The following is a 22,905-nucleotide window of genomic DNA, read 5'->3' as shown; positions in this document are numbered from 1 at the left end:
GTGTTTAGCACCTACTGAGCAGCTGCCCACTAAACAGTTTGATCATTTTTCAGTTCATGCATATTCATAGCACAATTCAAACTTCTCATCCTATACTGGTTATATTTGAGCAGGCGTGTCACCACTCAATCCACTCAATTCATGTTTCTGGATTCTGGTTGGGGGGAAATGATGACTAGATGACATATTGATGATTAGCCTACAGTTTCCAAACTTCCTTCCTTTTTAGGGAACATGTTTCTGGATAGCCGGCCTAGTGTAGTGGTTAAAGGACTGAGTTTCTTGTTGACTGCTTCCTCGCCATCCTTATTAGGACTTAGACGAGCCCCACCACATCAGCCCTGCCCTGTCCCCACCTGCCACCTCCAATACAAGGATAATCAAGTTTGTAATGCAGGTTAGGAAGGGCTACAGTGGTGGTGTATGGGAAATGCAAACTTCCTAAAGCCCTAAATGGCCTCGGTCCAGTATACCTGAAGGAGCGTCTTCACCCCCATCATTCTTCCTGAACACTGAGGTCCAGTGCCGAGGGCCTTCTGGCGGTTCCCTCGTTGCGAGAAGCCAAGTTGCAGGGAACCAAGCAGAGGGCCTTCTTGGTAGTGGCGCCTGCCCTGTGGAATGCCCTCCCATCAGAAGTCAAAGAGAAAAACAGCTACCAGATTTTTAGAAGACATCTGAAGGCAGCCTTGTTTAGGGAGGCTTTTAATTTTTAATTGATTATTCTTCTGTTGGAAGCCGCCCAGAGTGGCTGGGGAAACCTAGTGCCCTCAAAACACACAAAACACGTAATAAAAATAAGAACAAAAACAAACCAATAATTCCCTTCCCACAAGACATTTAAAAGATGTTGCTGGGCTATGGCTCCCATAATCCTTGAGCATTGTCAGTGCTGCTTGGGGATGCTGAGAGTTGAGGTCCAACAGTATTTGGTGGACTACAGGTTTTCCATCTCAGGTCTGTACAACCATCTGTTAATTATTCATCGCTGAGCAATTAAGCAGTTGAAAATCAAGTTGTGTGAACCAACCAGTGAAGAGGCTTGGTCTAAAATCACGTTCTGTTTACAACATAAAGTAGGTAGGAAGGTGTTGGTTACTCACATCTGGGTAATCAAAATAAGAATTGGGAGCGTTTGACACAGTTATCTGGCGTTTTGTGTCTGCAATGCATGCTCTTGATTTAATTTTGTCTCCCAAAATTGGCAGGCCAAATGTCTGTTCCGAGCAAGAGTTGGCAATGGTGGGGCTTCGCCAGCCATGTGTTCAAGCCTTTACCCGTTTGGTGAAGATGTGGAAGCAGGACTGTGCAGGACAGAGATGGTGCATGGCCTATGAGAGAAGGTAACACATGGTCCTGTGTTTTTAAAGCATGGTTTGATCAATAAAGCAGTTTTTATCATTGTAAGCAAGTGGGCTTACCCAGGATCACCTACCACACATTAGTTAAGTGTTAAGAGATGATGAGTGCACACCTTTGCTTTACTCTGTTAGGAAAACATTCTTTAAGAAACAGATAAAAATTCCTGGAAGCTTTAAAGAGGGTTCCAGATTTTTTTCTTTAGTGTGTAGGAGTGGCAATCGAGGCTTGATTGGTGTCAGCTGGAGGTGCAAATAAAGGGAGGTTGTTGCAGGCTGTAATTTCCACATGAGGAAAGCACACAAACACACACACACACGTCAGCACACACACTGATAACAAGTTTGGAAGTAAGACAATGTGTGCTGCTGATATTGTGAGTTTTGCTGTGTCCGGATTGTTAATTACTGGACTGAGATTATACCATGCTGGAGAGAGAAAGAAGGAATGTAAATAGCTTGTATATAATAGTAACAGAAATGCTTGTGCAACCAGTCAAGCAATAAAGAAGCCCTTAACTGTGAATTTGAGTATGACTCCTGTTCTTGTCCTCTGCCTCCGGGGAAAACTCTGCTATAAACAGCAAGAAGTGGTTTTATCGAGGTGCCACCACACAAGCAGAAAAGCACAGAAGAAGTGTGTGGGCGGTAACCTCTAATATACTCACTAAATTTTTTTTTTTTGCCCCTCCCTGTTTCTGAAATATGTGGGTCCCATGGCAGATGCATGGATGATAAATCAGGTGAGTTCAATGTCAACAGCATTCCCCGAAGAAAGGAAGTTTGAAAACCACTGCTATGCAATAACTGATAATGTGTCTCAAAATAGAGATGCTGTTTTATTCCTTACGTGCTGGATGTAGACCATAGCTGTTCCCTGAACAAAGTAGGGCAATGTTTTGTCTTAACACTACCTTACACTGTGCTTTTGCTATTTTTAAAGGACAAGCTATTATACCATTTATAAGCAAGTGTACAGCATGGAACATCACACTGTCTTTAAGTGCTGCCCTGGCTGGAGCCAGAAGAAAGATGATGAAGCTGGGTGCCTTCACGGTAAGTTGTGATTGTAGAATACCGTGAGATGCTTAACTCATTTTTTAAAGATGCTTCTTGATTTATTTATTTTTTAAAAAACAGGAACACCAAAAGCTCCTTTATGCTTGATGAGGTTACACTTCCTCTGAAGAAGTGGGTATGCAGCTTGGGGGTACTACTGGATCCTTGGCTGTTTCTTGAGACTCAAGTGGTAGCATGGAGACTTGGCAGCATGGAGTGCTTTCCATCAGCTTCAGCTGGTGGACCAGCTGTGCCCCTATCTGAACAGGGATAACCTAACTTCTGTTGCCTATGCTCTGGTAACCTCTAGGTTAGATTACTGCAGCACATTATACGTGGGGCTGCCTCTGAAGGTTTGGAAACTTCAGCGGGTGCAGAATTTGGTAGCCAGGCTACTCACTGGAGCTAAGACAGTTTGAGCATATAACGCCAATTCTGGCCTGACTCCGCACTGACTGTCAGTTTCCGGGACCAATTCAAAGTGTTGGTTTTTACCTATAAAACCCTCAATGGCTCTGGACCTCCATACCTCAAGGACCACCTCTCCCCATATGAATTGACCCTGCAATTACGGTATCACCTGAGGCCCTTCTTCGTGTGCCTCTTCCCTGAGAGGTCGACAGATGAGCCATTTCTGCAGTGGCTCCTTGCTTATGGAATACTCTCCCAGAGAGGCTCACCTGGCGCCTTTGTTTACATATCTTTTTGCACCAGGCAAAAACATTCTCTTCTCTCAGGCCTTTGGATAATTTGGATAAATTTATGGCCTTTTAAACTTGGTATGTGTGGGGTTATTGTTCTTTGTTTTTTGTTTTAACTATGTTATGTGTGTTTGCGTTTTTATACTGTAAACTACCCTGTGATTCTAGGATGAAGGGTGGCATAGAAATTTAATAAACAAAATAACTGAATAAATACTGAGTCAGACCATGGATCCATCTCGTTTCCTCCATGCAGCTTGGTAATTAATGTCTCTACTGCTTGGCAGCAGGACTCCAGGGTTTTCGAGAGGACATTCGCAGCCCTGAGGATTGGCACCTTCTTTATGCAAAGCATAAAGCACTGAGCTTTTGCATTTAATTAAAACAACAGCGTAGGACAAGTCCCAAGCATGAAATGTGCAAATGTGTTTGGACGCAGGTGTATTGTGCATGCACATGTTAGGAAAAACGCAGCTGCCAGTTGCTGAACATGCATTTATAGTTAAGGTTTGCTGCCATGTTATGTGTGCAAAAGCCCTCAGGGTTATTTTATTAATAATGCTTCCCTTCCCTTCCTGGAGGGAAGACTTGTGCACATTCGCTTTCAAGCAACATTTGTAGTACTAGCTGTATGAGAAGCTCATGGATTCTGCATATAACTGTTGCTTCCTTGTCTCTCCCCTTTTTCTCCAGCATTGTGCTCTGTGGGCACTTGTTTCAATGGAGGGAAATGCTCTGGTGGGATGTGCCAGTGTCCAGCAGGATTTCAGGGATCCCGCTGCCAGTATGGTGAGTCAGAAGTTTCATATTTTTCTGGGGAGGTTCTAGCCATGTGGTGACCTAAGCTTTGTTACATTCGGTTTCCTTAATGTGGCATGACAATTAAAGCCCACTGCGGAAGGATACAACTGCACGGCCTTAGTACGTTTTGAGTAGCGTCTTATGGCATTAAGCTGCAAGTTGGAAAGTCAGAGAATTCTTCCAGAAACAGAAGCAGATTGTGTTTTTTGTCTCATGTCTGGAACGACCCAGCAAATACAACCAGATTTACTCACCACATACTTATTTTCTAAAGCCCACAACTGATATGTAATTATTATTATTATTATTTAAATCTTTTTACATTGTTTTGATATTTCCTTTCCATGGAAGTAGATGGTGCGCAGATAATTGCATTGTTGGTTATTGTTAAATTTATAACTTAGGCAAATAAGCACTTAATTTATTTTAAGTAGTGGACAAAGAGACAAATGTAGCATTTCATGAAAACTGAGCTGAAGACAGGCTAGAATGGAAATCACTTTCACCTTGCATTCCTGACTGCAAGCTGAGATTGCTTATGATAAGCAACCTGGAAGTTGCCTGATGTTGCTGAAGCTCTCTGTATCTTTATAATGGGTGGATTCAAGCATTCAGATTACAGTGGTTGTGTGCATAACTGCCTCTTGAAAGTAACAAATCACGCAATTGGTATTCCTTTTAAAAACAAATTATTTATAATTTTCATTGTATGAAAAGCAAAAATACTCTTAAAAATCAAGTTATTTCATATATCATCTTTCAGCTCCCCTCCACCTCTTTCTGCAGTTCCTTATGTTTATATTTTTACTGCATTTCCAAATTAAACCACGCAGTTGGTAATCCCAGGCAATCTCTGCTGGGGTGTGATCACGTGGTTCTGCAAAAGCCGTTTTGCGTGTTTGTGTACCACACTTGGCTCTGTCTTGTTGGATTATGGATTAGGAATATTGGGAGAAAGGAGGGAAGGGATGTGTCTAGTACAGGGGGCTGGGAATCTCGTGTCCTCCAGATGTTGGACCCCAACTCTCATCATCCTTATCCATTGGGCATGCTGGCTGGAGCTAATGGGGGTTGGAGCCCAACACTGTCTGTCTGTCTTAAAACTTGTCTGAAGTCTTGAACAGGAATCGAAACTTGGATACAGGCGCTGTGATAAGAGTGGGTTGAGGTCATGTGTGTATGTAGTTGTGGGCACAGAAAACATGAGTGCTCCTTCCAGGTAACTTTTCCACTAGTGCAGCTTAATGATATTGATGCACCTTCGGCACTGGTATGACTTTCATGTGACTCAGAGGCTAAACTACATCAGGTATAACAAGGAATAATTCTACCAGTGCAACCAGAGTCTTTGTTGATGCAATGCTTTGCGCTATGGAGAATGCAGATCAGTGTGTTGTGGGCCCACAAATGGAATTGTGTTTCCATTGACATCTGCACAATGTCCATTTCAGCAGAAGCTCCAGAACTCCCTTTAGCTCTGATGGGGAATGTTGGAAGAATCTGAGCCGATGTTTCAAAACTCTAGTTGTTAATGCAGCAATTACCTTAATGTCTAAAACATAAAGGCATTCCCTTGAGCAAGCAAGGCATATGGCATTCCAGGGTGGGAGAAACTGTGGAGCTGCAGGAATAAGGTTGGATTCTGGAATCAAAACGAGGATTTTCATGGTGGTTCTTTCCCAGGGAGTTGACTAGAGTGCTGACACGAAACCATTCAAAACTGCTGCTTAGTCTGCCATTTCTGGTTCTTTACAGCTTGAAGTTTTATCTCGGTGGTCTGTGCACATTCAACTGATTCCTGAGGGTCTGATTGGAATTCTGGCAGTCATCACTTCTAGCATGGGCTATGAGCTCTCTGCTATTGATAGGCTGCCAGGTCTGGATCTGTAAATGACACTGTAGGCAAAATTCACTTTGATATATTTGTAAAAAGCCATTCATGGGTCCTGGAAATGAAGGCAAAGACTACTTCTGTTGGACATACATGGTTCAGAAGTTGCTGCTAAGGTTGCAGACCGTGGCAAAAAGCACACATCTTTTTAAATTCCAAAAAAGTGACATTTTGGTTGGCCTGATCATGCAGATTTTGGAATTGTGCTCATGAGCCAACTGCCTTTGCTTTTTTATATCACAAAATTCATAGCTGTCAAGTTCTCCCTTTTTTAAAAGGGAAATTCCCTTATGTTGAATTGGCTTCCTCGCAAGAAAAGGGAAAGCTGGACAGCTATGAAAATTTCAGGGACAGGATCCTGGAATATCCACAATGGGTGCAAGGCCCCTGTTGTCCTCCACTGAAGATTACACATCTGTTGCTATTGAAACTTTTCGGCTCTGGCACTCTTACTTTTGAGGACACATATAAAGAAGGAATTGGTTAAACCTGGTTCATTACTCCAAAGTATGTTGGAATGTATAGTTCTAAAATTTCCTATAATCTGAGTCGTTTCCCCCTTGATTGTTGGGCATTCAAGCCGGCTAATGAGGGGGAAAGGTGGTGAGTAGTTTTTTGTTTTGTTTTTTAAAGTGAAGCCATTATTAATGCATTACATCGAACAGGGGCATAGAAAGCTTTTAACAGTTCACTAACATGACCAAGGACAGCCCAGGGATATCATAACAATCTGTAATAGGGAGCGATTCCCTTGCAATTTGCGAGGTAGTCTAATGACTCCCTTAGAGATGTTACAGCTTATTTTGTAAGTCTGCAATACGAGGTTATCTTGATTTCGAGGCAAAGGTTTCCAGAACAGTAAGAAGAAATGCAATTCCTTTGCATCTTTGTATTCCATCAGTTTTTCTGCATAGCGTAAGATATTTTAAAACAAAATATTAAGAGTGACCTGGCCACATGCTTAAAATACTAGACATTCATTAACAGATTGAGCTGTGTAAAGTTCACATTAAAAAAGGGCCCATCCACCAAGTATTTGCCAGTTGTCTTGAAACAGACTTTTATGTGCATTATTATTTATTTTCTTTAAATAACCACCCAGCTCAAACATGTAAGGAAGACATTCTCATAAAGATTATTCATGTTTTTAATCAGGCGGCACTGAGCAAGCTGTGTTCTTTGAGGGTCAGAACTCTTCTCTTGAGACGTCTCGTGTCAAGGCTGGGATTTGAAATTACTGCTTATCCATTTTGGCTAAGGTGGTAAAGTCGAGGGAAGGAGGATTAAGTAGGGCTTGCTTCCCCTCAGCCAATGTTTTATTTATTTACTATTACATTTATAACCCACCTTTCCTCCAAGGAGTTCAAGGTGGCTTACATGGTCTCAACCCCCCCCCCCCTGCTTTTTATCCTCAAAGCAACCATTTGAGGCAGGTTAGACTGAGAGACTGTGATTGGCCAAATAATACTCAATGTACAGGCAACCTGCCCCCCTTAACGCACATTCAATATGTGTGCGGCTGCACATACGCAGGAAGTAACCCCAAACCAGGAAGTAACCCAAAAAGTCACCAAAAGGGGCAGAACGGGGTGGGGAGGGGAGGAGTGATTGCAGGCTTTTTCAATGTGTTTCAAATACGGTATATGCGATTTAACTTCAACGCTCGGTGTCTCGGAACGTGACTGCCATGTAAATGATGTGGGTTGCCTGTCCTTCCTGGCGGAGAAGAAATTTGAACCTTGGTCTCCTAGGCCCTATTCCATAGCCGCTACATCTCAATGGCTCAATACATATTTTTTTTGTCCCACCAGCTCACACCTACAAGGGTCAGTACTGAGCCCAGGATTAATACTGAAGATGGTTACTAGTCTTGATGGCTTTATGTCACCTCAAGCCAGGGACAGTATGCCTCTAAATACCAGCTGTTAGAGATCACAAATGTTGTTGTGGCTGTTGTGCTGGTCCCCTGTTTGTGGGCTTCCCAGAAGCCTCTGGCTAGTCGCTATGGAAACAGAATGAATGCTTTATGAGGTAGGCCTTTGGTCTGATCTGGCAAGGCACTCTTTATATCAGGCATCCCCAAACTTCGGCCCTCCAGATGTTTTGGACTACAATTCCCATCTTACCTGACCACTGGTCCTGTTAGCTAGGGATCATGGGAGCTGTAGGCCAAAACATCTGGAGGGCCGCAGTTTGGGGATGCCTGTTTTAAATTCTTACAGGGATGTTATCTAGTGGCCACAATGTGCATACACAGCCTAGAAAGGGGGGAGAACGATGGGTTGCAAGTTTCTATCATCCAATAGCACCCTTTGCCAACTGGGTGCCCTCCAGCTGTTTTGGACTACAACGCCCATAAGCCCCAGCTAGCATCAGGAATGGCTGATGAACATTGTAGTCCTAAACATCTGGAAGTTTTCAGATTAGCGAAGGGTGTCTTATAGTGCACCTCTCCCCCCCTCCCCCGGTAGGCACAGCAAACATCTACTTTAGGAATGAGAGGATAAACGTTCCGGAGAATACACTTACCTCAAAATAACTATGATATCAAGTACAGAACTGAGGTAAGTTTGTGTCTTATGGCACCTCTTGAAGGCCAACTTATTTATTGTGTGGTGAACTCTCGTACAGTGGTACCTCTACTTACGAATAACTCTACTTACGAATTAAAATAAAAAAATTCCTTCAGTAGCACCTTAAAGACCAACTAAGTTTTTATTTTGGTATGAGCTTTCGTGTGCATGCACACTTCTTCAGATACGGTATCTGAAGAAGTGTGCATGCACACGAAAGCTCATACCAAAATAAAAACTTAGTTGGTCTTTAAGGTGCTACTGAAGGAATTTTTTTATTTTACTTCGACCCAGACCAACACGGCTACCTACCTGTAACCTCTACTTACGAATGTTTCTACTTACGAACGGAGCTCCGTCCGCCATCTTGGATGCAGTTTAGAAAGGATTTTTTCTACTTACGAATTTTTAGATAGGGTTGCTTCGACTTACGATTTTTTTCTCCTAATGCATTCCTCCTTGTTGCAGTAGACTGTCATAGGTACTCTTCTAGAAAATACAAGCCTGTGTGAAGAATTCTGTATGCATCTGGAGACATAAAAATGTTAAGAGTCGGTGCTTATGTGCTTATTAGTTTAGGTCAGAGGTTTTCAACCTTTTTGAGTACACGGCTCCCTTGACCAACTACATTATTTCTGCAGCACGCCTCTGGGGCTCAGGAGCCCAGTTATGTCATCCCTTCCCTGCAGAGCTGGCAGCCTCTTGCCCTTTTTTAAACAGCCTCCCTTGTGGAGTTGTGCCCTCAGCCTCGTTTTCCCTCCCTTCTCTTTGGGAGTCCTCTGGGCTGTTGCAGCGGCCACCCCTGGTCTCTGAGCTGCCTCCCCATGCTCCAAAGAGAGGTGCCTCCTCGCACTGCCCCACAGGGGCCTGAGGCTTGTCTGTCCATTCCCAACAGCAAGGGCTGACAGACTGGCTGGCTGGGGCTCCTTCGCCTGCTTGCTTACTCCGAGGCCACCTCTGCTCCTGGCAACCAGTGCCCCCTGGCCAGCCACACTAGTGTAGCTTGTAGCCAGGGCTGCTGCAACAAACAGCCACACAAGTCTTTGGGTGCCTTGAAAACCACTGGCTTAGGTGCTTAAGCCTGTTGTTGCAGTAAACTCTTCCCCCTACCCCATGGCTTCTGCTTGCAGTATCAGGGGTCAGGTCCAAAAATGGGGCAGAGTGGGGTTGGTCAAGGATGTGCTGGCCAGTTTGCTGAAGAGGGGAATGGCCATTTGCTGTACCAAGCGGGCGTGAACCTAGGAAAAACTGAAAAACAAAACGCCCACCCCACCCCTCCACCCTAGAGTTCTTCCCTGATTAGCAGGGGCTGCTGGCACTTTGGATATGATGGTGGCTCTGCTCATCTGAGCAAGTCTGGGCCCCACTAGTATTTTTTTTTTGCCTACCTCCGAACGACATTATGCATAGGAGGCTTCAGTTTTCTATCAAAGCACAAAAGCTACTGCTTGAGGTCTGAGCTCTTAAATGGCCTGTTCCTGAAATTCAGCTAATAAGCATTCGTGACAACTGCAGCAATAATTGGCTCATAATCAAAATCCACAGCAGGAGGCTTGAATATCCCTCACTGTCTTTCCTTTCTGGTAAAATTTCAGCTCAATTAAATTCTCTTGCAAAGGGTGTCTGTACATTTTTTTTTTAAAAAAATGGACAAACGAAGTAGGAGCCATATTTTCATGTAACCCCAGTAAAAGCTGTTGCTATTCATTTGCACAACAAAGATCATACCGTCTTCATGTCCCCTCTTTTCCACCTAGCAACCTCAATATAGGTTTCACTTATCACACAAGGAGTTGACCTCTTTTCTGTTCAAATGAGGCCTCTTATGAAGCTGGTGATTACTGGGAAGCAGCTGTGACAAAACAACTATCTCATGTTCAAGAAGGGTTAGAGTGGTGACAGGAACTGGGCAAGAAGGTAAACATTGCTGAAGTGGGTCCTGTTGCTCTGGTCCCTGTGCACCGACCCCAATCTCCTCACCATCGCCCCGTGAGTACTTCCTACACCAAACTCTCCTTCCCCATCCCCAGCTTGTCCCAATATGTCCCATTCCCAGCTACATCCCTTGCCGGGATTCTCTTCCTCCTCTTCCTCCTCACTGTCATCCTGGACCTTGGTCCTCCAGCAAAGGTACCATGACAATGTGTGTAGTGTGTTTCCCATTGCATTGGGGGGGGGAGGCTGACCTGAATGTTAGTTCACCCTTACTTTAAATGCTGGGTCAAATGAAAATGTTCTTGCCTGGTGCCAAATGACAGCAGTGTTGGCACCAGGCAAACCTCTCTAGGGAGGGCACCCCACCATTGGAGTGCTAAAAAAGCCCTTTCTTTTGCTTAAAAACCTATTTTACCTCTTGAGAGCGGTGGTAGGGAAAGTAGGGCACCTGCCAATTGATCTAATAACAGTTGGGCAGGTTGTTAAGGCAGGAAATGTTCCCCCAAGTGGCTCCCAAACCTTTTTGTTTTTCCCGGCTTAGGATGTTAAAATTCCTGTGCGCAATATTTCGCTCTAGAGTATTGCTAGCTGTAGGCCTGCCAGATGTATATTTTGAAGCCTCTGTGATTTCCTCTTCTTTGCTCCACAGCAATTGGGTTAGAAGAGTAAGTGTGGATATTTGGAGATGTAGTTGCTATATATTCTAGCGTTGCTTCTTTGCTGTTTTAAAACCGGGTGAGCTCTCTGGAAAAGTACCACGTTCCGTCTGATCATATTTTAGTTCACTTGGTTACAAGTCCCACTTCATTTTAGAAATATAAGGAGCTGCATGACTCCATCTAGATCAATATTCCCTACATTGACTGGCACCAGCTCTTCAGGGTTTCAGATAGAGATACGCCACATCCCTACCTTGGGATACTTGAGATTGAACCTGGGGCATACCACATGCAAAACAGATGCTCAAGTAATGAGCTATGGCCCTCCCCCAGGGAAGGACTGCAGCTTTAATATATATCTCTCTCTTCCTCCCCTATCCTCCTCTTGTTGTTATTCTGTTTGACCTTGGTGGTAATCAGGGGGTATATTTTATCCTTAAAAATACCACTTCCCCAGCCCCTGTAATCATCCTGGCTGAATAGGATTTGTATTCAGGTTCAAATCTACCTACTGCCCATTTCACAACTTGAGGGTCTGATTCTGCAACCCTGGCTTGCAAAGATAGGATGAAACAATAGGATGTATGAGTTGCTGTTGGTAGCAGCTGCATTAGCTGAACATTTTGACTCCAGCTTTATCAAATGCACACAAACGAAATTGTTCAGGGTTGCTATGAATGTCTTGTGTATGTGATGTGTGTGTTTAGGAATTATGGGCATAATATGTATTTTATTATGGCCTGATGTAAAATTTGCGGCAGAAGGACAGTTAGGGGAGCTGTCCTCTTCCACACATGCAGTATATACCCTCTGTGGATTTTAAGGGCTCCCTCACATCCGCTAAAAGAAAAGGAGAAAGAAAGAAAACCCTCGACATTTTCCAGTGAGAACTGTAAAGTGCAGATTGAAAAATCATTGCCTCATTCCTGCCCAGATGTGACAAGATATTAATCCACACATCTTGACAATCTGCCCTTGAGTACCTGAACTTTAGAGCTATTAGCAGTGAGCGACAGATAGATAGGCATGAAAACAGCAAAGCGCCGAATGGATGTGACAACAGCAAATGCACTCAAGAATAACCAGCTTGAGAACAAATGCATCCTTAATACCTGCAGTGAAAGAGGCTGTTTACTTTTCTGACTGGGAGAGAAGTGGGGGCTAAGCAGAAATAAATGTGTTCTTCCTCAGCTACTGGTGCTCACAATGAGTTGGTAAATGTACCAGAAGAGCAGCAGAAAAATAAGATGAATTCTGTTGTTACAATAGGTCTGTTGTGGCCAGCATTAGGATTTGGGGGTGGGGTGTAGAGGAAGACCTGTGCATGTCCTCTGCAGTAACTCTATTGCAGAGATGGGAAACTAATTGTTGTGGGCTCCCAGCTGCCATTATCCCCTGGCCACATGGCCAGTGGTCAGGGATCAATACCAGAATCCATGACAGCAAAGGCATATTGATGATATAAGATCATATTGAAATAACATTGCTAGAGGAACCTGTGGCCCTCCTAGTGTTGATATACTTCAACGCCTATCACCCCTAACCATTGAATATCGTGGCTGGGGGTTACGGTTCCCTACCAGTGTCCTACAGCCTGCACTGCACCCATCTCACCATGGCTAGGTTGGACACCATGGAGAGGGTATCCATAGACTCATTCACTTCTCCCCTCCATTTCACCTCCCCCTTCCATGAATCCCTCCTCTTGTTTATCTAACAAGCTGTTAATGCTTGTGTTCATCCTTTCCCTGTTTGTCTAAGAAAGCTCTAGTTTGGAGCATCTGTGGATGTGACAGAGAAGTGTGGGGAGATGTTTGTGCTTCCACCTACAGTCATGGAGGGTATAGGAATTCTGCTGTTGTATGAGCTGGAGAAAGGCAGAGACACTTAAGCTTCCTGTTCCTCTTCTGGTTGCATCTCATTTGAAGGGGAACTAGGAAAATATTTGGTAGCACAGGAGGAGTAGCCAACACAATGTCTCCCAGATGCTTTGGACTACAACTAAGAATTCCTGGCCATTGGCTGGATGGGCCTGGTGGAAGTTATGTTCTCTCTCGTAGCAACTGCAGAAATCAGGAAGACTTAACACTTGCTCTTGAGTGGAAGACAATAGAGAAGACTGAAGGGGAACTTCAGTAGGAATGTGATACTTGGCTCCCTTATTGGAAGCCACCATGGCCATGGTCAGGGATGATAGTATCTGTAGTCAATCAACTTCTAAGGGGCCAAAGGATTCCCATCCAGAGCTGCAGCAAAGGGGTATGCCTGTATGTACACTTCCCCAAAACAGAAATTTGCACAGAAGTCCCACCTCCAGTCATTCCACCTGTGCACGGAACCAAGCATTCAATAGCAACAGCCATTCTTATAACTGGGTTTATCACTTGTGTGCACAAGGCAGGAGGAATTAACCGAAATCTGCACCCTTTTTCCTCCCCCCCCACTACAAACTTACCAATCAGTTTCCCGAGGCTTTGTGATTAATCATTGTGATTCCTATGCATAAGTAATGTTTTCTAAGTCACTCAAACACCTTTGCAGGCTCTGCCTTATAGTTCCTCTAAAAGGGGCAGGAAAGTTAATTACGCTGTCTGTCGAAAAGCCAGGAAAGAGACCCACTGTTAGGCACTCGGTCTTCCTGCTCCCATCAATGAGTGAGCTCGCAGTAGGGGCAGCTGGATCTAATTAGGAGGCAGCAACCCTGTGGTTTCAGCAACAGCTGCTGGAGAATGGATAATGTTGGTAGCCTCCAAAGCAGCTTGCATTAGAGATACTTTTTTCCCTTAGAAAAACTCCAACCTTGTCATTTGGGGAGATGGCTCACTGAACAAGTATTAACAGTAGCAAAAATTTCCTAGGAGATGTGGCACATACGGTATTAGACTTTTGTTTCTGCTGCTGCTACTCTTGCTGTTACACGACTTCTATCCCAGTCATGACAGAGGTGCTAAATCTTTTAGGTTGGCCGTAGCCAACATGGAGTCCTTGAAATGTTTTGGACTACAACCCCCACAATTCCTGGCCACTGCCTGTGCTGGCTGGAGCTCACAGGGGGTTGTAGTCTACAAAATCTGGAGTGCACCATGTTGATCACCCATCTAGGCCCATAGTCCTTGAAGAAAAGAAGCAATAACCATGCCAAATAAGGTTTAAAATGATTGGGAAACACTGGTGGTACTTCCTGCAGATTCACTAACATTACACTATTGAGTCTCGCATCTGCACTATACATTAAAGCAGCATGGCTCCCTTGGAAGAGGAATTCATTGTTAAACTATTCTGGAAACTGTAGTTCTTTGAGGGGGATAGGGGTCTCCTAACAGCTTTCAACATCCCTAACAAGACTGCAGTTCCCTGGGTTGTTTGGAGGATGTGTTGAATGTTTAACGTGGAAGGGAAAGGGAAAGGGAAAGGTACCCCTGACCATTAGGTCCAGTCATGGACGACTCTGGGATTGCGGTGCTCATCTCGCTCTAGAGGTTGAGGCAGCCGGCATTTGTCTGCAGACAGCTTCCGGGTCATGTGGCCAGCATGACTAAGCCACTTCTGGCAAAACCAGAGTAGCGCACGGAAATGCCTTTTACCTTCCCGCCAGAGCGGTACCTATTTATCTACTTGCACTTCGTGCTTTCGAACTGCTAGGTTGGCAGGAGCAGGGACCAAACAACGGGAGCTCACCCCGTCATGGGGATTCGAACTGCTGACCTTCTGATCGGCAAGCCCAAGGCTTAGTGGTTTAGACCACAGCGCCACCCACGTGGTATGATGCTGTTTTAAATACAGTGGTCCCTTGACTTACGAACTTAATCTGTTCCGAATGCACACTTGTAGGTCGAAAATTTCGTAAGTTGAAAAGCGGATTCCCATAGGAAAAAAAATATTCGGGAAAATTTGTAAGTCAAGGAAACAGCATTTAAAACTGCCAACGGTTTCCGTTTGGATGTAGAAAAATTCGTAAGCGTGCGGCCATTTGTCCCATTTGTAAGTCGAAAACTTCGGATGTTGAGTAATTCGTAAGTCAAGGGACCACTGTATATAGTTCAGATGCTACAGGAAATTGAAAGTCTGCAAAGCAGGTGTATAGTGGACGTGGAACAGGGTATTGCAGCTTATAAGGACTCCCTGGGATGTATCTCAATGTACTGAACATAGCTGCCAAGTTTTCCCTTTTCTCGTGAGGAAGCCTATTCAGCATAAGGGAAAATCCCTTAAAAAAGGGATAACTTGGCAGCTATGACTGAATGCAGGATTTGGACTCCAAACGGTGTTGTACTGTAGCTCTAATAACCCCCAACCCTCGGCCATGCAGGGTAGGATTGATGCGATTTGGAGTCCAACAATGTCTGGAGGGCCACAGGTTGGTGCTCTAAGGACTTGTACCTGCCATTTGCAGTGTGTTTTTACTGAGAAATCCACAGTAAAAATGGAAGCCCTGGAATTACCCCAGTGCAGCCATGGCAAATGCAATAGCTTCCTAAAGTGCAGAGTGTCCCTCACAATCTTTAGCTTCCCTAAAATGCACCATGATAACTAAGCAGAGTTGAAGATGCCAAATTGCGCCCTCTCCCGCTCCACAGTCACCTTGGAGAAATGTGGCTGCTCTTTTCTTTCCACAGGTCTGAAGCATTTTGATAGTGTTTTTCAGTCTTGATGTACTGGAATAATGGGGATGGTATTGGTGTTCGCCTTTTATAGAGAACTTATTTCTAACAGTTTCCCTTTTTGTAAATCTAATTGCTTTAGGTTCACCAGGAATTCACAGGCAATTGCTTTCTTGCTGTTGCCAATATTGCAAGCACTTTATATTCAGGGTTGCTGACCTGAATCTGTTTTCTCACACAGTAATTTTGTAGCCTTGCGGAGCTTAGAAAAGCTGACAGAGATGGGAGAGGCAATATCCATCAGTTAGATTGCCGGCATTTTGCTTTCCATCCTTTACATTTTGGGAGGGGGAGGGTCAGGAGGGGGAAATCCTATTGATATAAAAACTGAGGTTAAAATCATTCCATGTATTCTGGTGATGAAGGACCCTCAAAACTTTATTCAGTGCAGTCCTACCATAAAATGGACGGACAGCTTCATAGGGATTCTGTGGGACAATGCTGTCAGAGGAGTACTTGGTCCTTTACAATAGGAGCAAAACGGCCTGCCCCAGTCTAATTTCAATTAATGCGGAGTGAAAAGGTTTATATGTGAAGTGTGAATATATAGGAATATACTGAGTATATAGGAAATCATCGATTATGAACTTATTGTTTATGAAATATAGGTAACATAGGAAGATACAGGAGTTAAAAACTTGGTTTATTTACACCTGGACTTATATTTTACTTTTGAATATAGATTTTGGTTTCATTTTTGATGTGATTTAAGTTTTGATTTGAACTTTTAACTTATGATTCAGGTTATTTATTATTTGAACTGTGATTTATTATTATTGTTGTTATTATTATTCTTTTTGGTATTAGTTCTTTTTGTATTTATGTATTAATGTACTTTTTTCTTTTTTTGTATCTTTTTGTGTGCCTGTTTATTCATTTTAACTTCAATAAAGGTTTTTTTTTTTTTTTTTAAAGAAAAGGTGTGATTTTGTTGTAGTTGTTAATGCAGAGGAAAAGTGTTTGTGCTTGTGTGTCTATTCCACACTTTTACATTTAAGTACATATGTGAGGAATTCTTCAAAGACATATTTCCAGCATTACTGAGAGGCCAAATGTAGGTATGAGATGTGTGAGCTCCAAGAGTTTTATATGATACTAAGTTTTGGAACCCTTTAAACACTATAAAACATTCCTGTTCAATTCGGATGACCCTCCCCATGGCATCCCAACGCACGCCACACAAATTTATTGATCTTATTGGGACAGAGGCTAGTGTTGGATGCCTCAATATCTTTTATTGTCGATTCCGGGTCGCCCAACCACTGCCACAGTGTCCTTTCTCTTGGCAGATCAAGATGAGCAGGTGACAGCAAAGGTTGCAAGGTTTTTAGCTGGGACAATCAGAATATGATCCACTATTTGACTATTGGTTCCAAACCCTAAAATGTTTTTATATAATTGACTTTTTATTTCTATTCTTTGTATATTGTATTGTTGTTCTATTGCTCTGGCCGACACAAATAGATTCATTCATTCATATCTGCCTCCCCCTTTTAAATTGACAGCCCAGGGTGTCAAATAATGCAAAGAAGGTAGAAAAGTGGAACGGAGCAGTTGCACAGTTTGCAGTTTTCCCTAAGGAATTTTGCAGCCAAGGGGGAAGGGTGTGCGGAATGCCAGTGGTGGTGGTTTGTCGGTCAACGGTTGAAAAAAGATGTTTAGGCGACCAGGATTGCAGGAACAGAGGAGAAACTGTTTAAGCATGTGGACATTTGGGAGGGTGAAGCAGTACAATGTGGGAGAGTTCAGTTCAGGTGTAATCAACATGGTGCCCTCCAGATGTTGTTAGACTACAGTGCCTGTCATTTCTGGCTAACAAGGACAGTAATCGGGGATGATGGGAGCAATATATGGATTGTATCACATTAGCTACATCTGGCTTGGCTACATCTAAAGCACATGAATCTCCCCTTCCAAAATCAGGGAGCGATGTACCCAGCATTCCTCTTGGTCTTATTTCCATTTAAATGGGGCTCACATGGTAGGAGTGTTTGGTAGGTTGGTGCTCCCCCCTTTCCCCATCCCTTCCCAAGACAAAATCCAGGTGAGTCAATTCACTGGTTTCTTAGATGCAGGAGTTCATCAGTCATGAATCCTCCCAGTTGTCATCGTCCCCCCACATTTATCTGCTTGTCAGGAGGTATGATAATGCCAAGAGGCTGCCAGGGGAATGATTGACTGCCGTGGTGAATGGATTGCCACCCTGACTATCCGAAATGTAATGAGTGGTGATAATGAGAATGAGATGCTGAGGCTCCGCCTACCAGTTTTGGGTTGCTCACACTCTGCGGCATTTCCCCTTTTCTCACTTAAATATATTGATTGTTGGCAACAAATGTAAAGGAGGGTGGACATGATTATTTACCCCCTCCCCCTTTTTAACTTAGCCCTATTGCTCCTTGCTTGGGTATAAGGCCACCTGCTATTTCCTATTCCCACCTTAGCCTAAAAACTCAGGAGGGGGTGACTGAAAATAGCTCTCCCCAGTTCTGCAATCTCATTAACACCATGCACACCATATATTTCCCCCTAGATATCGCATGTCTGCTCACAATTGGGTTGCATCCATACCATATATTTAAAGCCCTCTTATTCCTCTTTGAGAGTCATGGCTTCCTGACAAAGAATCCTGGGAGCTGCAGTTTATTAAGGGAGCTGAGAGTTGTTAGGAGACCCTTAACAAACTACAGTTCCCAGAATTCTTTTGGGGAGAGGAAGATATGACTCTTCAATGAATAATAGTGCCATGAATAATAGTGCTGGGTGTGGGTATGGCCTGATCGGATGCAGCTTCTGAAATGTGGAATAGATTATCTGCCTTGTGTTCTCCTGTCATGTTCAAATATGTCACGGTATTGTTAACCAAGTGGGGAACCAGTGGCTCTCCAGATGTTGCTAGAGAACAGTGCCCAACATCTCTGACCAAGGTCTGTGCTAGCTGGCTGGCTGAGGCTGATGCCTCAGAATCCAACATCTGAAGGGCAAATGGCAGAGATCCCATCCACTTTGAGTTTTATAGTCAGGGTGACCACTACTTTGGATTATACTCAAAGGACTGTTGTATAGTAAAATAATTACCAGATCTTTGACAAACAAGGAATTGGGGTTTCATCATGCTCAATAGTGGTAGTCTGAGTTTGACTAACATTGGAGGCAGCCCAAAGGGAACGCCAAAGGTGAATTGTTCCGTGGAACTGCTGGTTTGCAACTTGTAAAAAAATATACTTGCGTCTGAATAGTGAAAATGGTTTCCTTGTATAAGACAGGTGTTGATTTAATCAGCAATGCTAAGATGATTGTGTTATCATGAGTGAAAGGGCATTGTGCAAACCTTTAAGCTCTAACTGAATTGCTACGGATTGTACTTTTTTCACAATCTATTGCTGTTTACCTCCAACCTTAACATACCCCCCTCCCCTTTCAACCCATGTATGTATATATACCTATAACAGGTGAGGATTGCATACCCTGCATCTGATGAAGTTGGCTGTACTTCATGAAGCTTGGGTCATAGGATAATGTTAGGGTTTTTAAGGTACCACAGTACATTTTACAGCAGCAGACGAACACAAGCAGTCCTCTGGAAATGGTTGCAAAAGCAGATCTTAGGTGCTTAAAAAAATAATTAGCAATAATGAAGCATTACTAACCATGTCATCCAACTAAAATGTGAAGGACTTGTGCGATTCGCACAATTTCTGTTTTCATTATGAGCTTTTCAAGAATTATCCCCTCAGGTTTTAGGATTTGGGTGCTTGATGCACAGAGGATAAAGTTTCTTGTTTCAAAGTTGCTGCTACACCATTCTTCAAATGGGAATATGGATGAGTGCTCATGGAACTCTGCCATTTGGAAGTATCTGGTCTCTTTAGAGTTTTGCTTAGTTTGTGAGATGTGAAGAGTTTACGAGCCCTGAAGTAAGAGTATGTACATACTGAGAATCCGAAGGAGGCAAGAGAGAAAGAGAGACGAGTTAACGGAAGTGCAAATTAATTGACATTCTAACACCATTTGCTTTGTGTGTCATTTGTTAACTTTATATTTGCCTGCTGAAGATCAGATAAGTGGCTGGTTTATCATCGTGCTTGGATGTGTGCGCATTTGTGTTAATCCAATAAAGTTCTGATTCTGCAATAATTCTTTTGTGTTGTCCTATTAGTCTGTTACAGCAAACACAACAGGCACACAAAAAGCATCTTGTGGCACCCCGAGAGCTATCAAATGCTTGCTTATGCTACACAGTTGGGGCTGGATGGATCAGTCTATTTCTGTCTGTGACACTTTCAAATGTGTTTTCTCATAGATCCATTCTGTCTCATTGTCACATTAGTCCCCTAATATAAAAAACCCTGTGCAAAACCTGCATTTAAATAGTATTTAAGGATGCCGTTTTGAACATGTTTTCTCTTAAAATGTGCTTTTCTAAACCTATTTTGTGTCAGAATGTGCTTTTTAAAAGAGATTTTGATGTATTGTTCGAGCTCTGAGCTGCATTCCAACACTTGGAGAAGTGCAAAATCCGAGAGCTGTGTTTCATTCCTTGCATTAGTCTGGGATTTGTGGATCCAGGTCAGCTCATGTCGGAATTCACAAAGATCAAATTCTTCAAGTGTCCTTAGCTAAAATAAACTGGTTTGCTTTAATGGAACTACAATGCTCCTTTTTATGTTTGGGCAAAATGTTAACAATTAGCTTTGGCAGAGTTTCTGTTCAGCATATTGCTGAGCTCTATCTCATTCTTCTACTCAGGCTGAGAATGGAGGGTACAAAAAGAGAGCACAGCATATTGAATGATAGAATGAACATTATCTTCTGGCATTCACCTTCTTAATGCTGTGTTTCATAGACCAGAGCAGCAGCTTTAAAAAAAACCTGATGTATAGCCCTCCCACCTTCCGTCATGTACTGAGTGGATGCAGAGGAATGGTGGTAAGCACCAGCTGGGGAACCCCAAAGGGAAGAAGATTCAGAACCAGGGGATTGGTGGTGGGATGGTGATGAGTGGCTGGAGGGAGAAGGGGGAGCAGACTGGGAGGAGGTGGTGGTGTCGGAAGCCAAAGAGGGAACAGGGTTTAGTGAGCAGGAAGAGGCTGTGGTAGAGAGCAGTCTAGAAGCAGAGGCTGGAGAGGAAAGAGACCAAGAGACAGGTATGTCAGGCTGGTGAAGAAGCCAAGTAGAGGCAAGAAGGTAAAGGTAAAGGGACCCCTGACCATTAGGTCCAGTCGTGACCGACTCTGGGGTTGCGCGCTCATCTCGCATTATTGGCCGAGGGAGCCGGCGTATAGCTTCCAGGTCATGTGGCCAGCATGACAAAGCCGCTTCTGGCAAACCAGAGCAGCACATGGAAACGCCGTTTACCTTCCCGCTGTAGCGGTTCCTATTTATCTACTTGCATTTTGACGTGCTTTCGAACTGCTAGGTTGGCAGGAGCTGGGACCAAGCAATGGGAGCTCACCCCGTCACAGGGATTCGAACCGCCGACCTTCTGATCAGCAAGCCCTAGGCTCAGTGGTTTAACCACAGCGCCACCTGGGTCCCAGAGGCAAGAAGAGGGAGGATCAAAGGCAGACACAGTCTCAGATTGCTTGGGAAGGACCTGGTGGAGGAGGAGGCAACTGTGGGAAGGTGGGAACCTTCAGTCTCCACAACTGCCTTGTAGGGGCAAGATCTACCAGGATGTGTTGCTATGACTAGGCCTGGCCTCCTGAGTCAACCTTGTTTCCTGGAATGAAGAGTGAGTTGGGGACTATCACTTCATGCGGTGACAGACCGACAGATTGAGCGGATGAAACCAATAGTGTGTCCAACAGTCAAGAAGGCGGTTTCTTGAAACAGTTCCATCTGTGAACATCTATTGTCTGCCTTTCTGGTGGCTGAGGCTAGTAGAAGTCAGAGGTGATGTTGTGTGAACATAGCTCGATGCCTCCTTTGCAATTTTTTTCATATCCACCCCTGACCCTAGCAACGGGTGGGCAGCGAACGACTGCTTCCCTCCTTTTCTCCAACTGATCCACTCCCACTCCTGATGGTTGCTTGTCATCGCCTGCATTTTGCAAACTAGGAGTGCTTTGTACATGATCATGATGACAATAAGCAAATGTCTGCAAGGCCTTGAACATTGCTCACTGGCAACTGTTGAGCTCAGTCGCGACTGCAGGTTTTCCTTATTAGCTGATGCCCTGCTAGTCTGCATGCTCCCTTAGGATTAATTTGCAAAAACCTGGTAAGATGCTAATGCATCACTGTTGTCTCACTTTGCGCTCCCTTTAAACTGCCGTTATCGAAATATCAACATGAAAATGTCTACATATGTAACACTCAGTTCCCACTTATCAGCAGAAGAAAATATTTTCTCTGACATCGCTGTCTCATTGGCACACGTCTGGTCATCTGTCATAGAGCAAACTTGCACTGTCCACTTATTCAGTGCAAACATTTCTAGCTAGCATATGTCTGGGCTACTGTGTTTTCACTGGGGAACACTTTTTTTTAATTTTCTGTTGCATGAGATTTTTCAATTGTTCTTATGTTTTTTCAATGCTGATTTCATATCTGAAGTCGGTGTTGTTCTGTAAGCTCTAGTTTTTTTTCTTTTTGCAATTCATGTTTTTAACTTTTCACCTGGATATTCGTTTTTCACAATGCAAAAATTACCGGTAAATATTTTATTAAACACATAGCCAAAGTAGTACAATATGATTATAAATGTAAGTGACTTATATAGCATTGAGCATGACATGTATAGCATTGAAAATGACATGTATATCTATGTACAGTTGGAGGTATGCAAAAAAATGTATTCCCTTGGGATACAGTATATACAAGCTGTTGTTATTCAGGTAAGAATTTGCACTTGTATTTGAAAACATTTACCTTCAGTATTTAATGCCTTCACGAACTGTTTCATCAAGCCATCTTTTTTGCCTTTACCTTTATGTCAAATATGGACAGCTATATGTTCAGTAAAGCTTCATTCAACCACATAAAGGCAAAAGGCCTTGAGGTCAATATTGGCTTATGAGATACTGAACCGTTATAATCTGCAAGATCTCATCCTTCCCTCCTATGTCGCTTTTCAAACTCCAAAGTAATTCTTTTAAATCCATCTCAGAATCAAATCCAGAATTCCTCCATCCATGTCACAATCAACCAAAAAGATGGCTTGATGAAACAGTTTGTGAAGGCATTCAATACTGAAAGTAAATGTTTTCAACATATAATTGCAGCTTTTCCCGCTTTGTCTTTCGAGAAGATCAAAGCAGGTGTGTTC

The 22,905-nt window shown here is 43.4% G+C and overlaps 1 protein-coding gene across 1 annotated transcript in view; it reads left to right on the top strand.

Moving 5' to 3' along the window:
* Positions 1–1,210: 1,210 nt before the first annotated feature.
* Positions 1,211–22,905, top strand: part of LOC118093937 (multiple epidermal growth factor-like domains protein 6) — a 198,179-nt gene continuing 176,484 nt past the window's right edge. The window contains exons 1-3 of the mRNA XM_060274215.1: positions 1,211–1,340; positions 2,299–2,411; positions 3,809–3,904. Coding sequence (XP_060130198.1) covers positions 1,237–1,340; positions 2,299–2,411; positions 3,809–3,904 — 313 coding nt within the window. The 5' untranslated portion in view covers positions 1,211–1,236. The remainder of the gene's footprint in view (positions 1,341–2,298; positions 2,412–3,808; positions 3,905–22,905) is intronic.

This window comes from Zootoca vivipara, chromosome 5 (genome assembly GCF_963506605.1).
Source record: "Zootoca vivipara chromosome 5, rZooViv1.1, whole genome shotgun sequence".
Lineage (NCBI taxonomy): Eukaryota > Metazoa > Chordata > Lepidosauria > Squamata > Lacertidae > Zootoca > Zootoca vivipara.
This window is presented reverse-complemented; position numbering and strand designations above follow the sequence as displayed.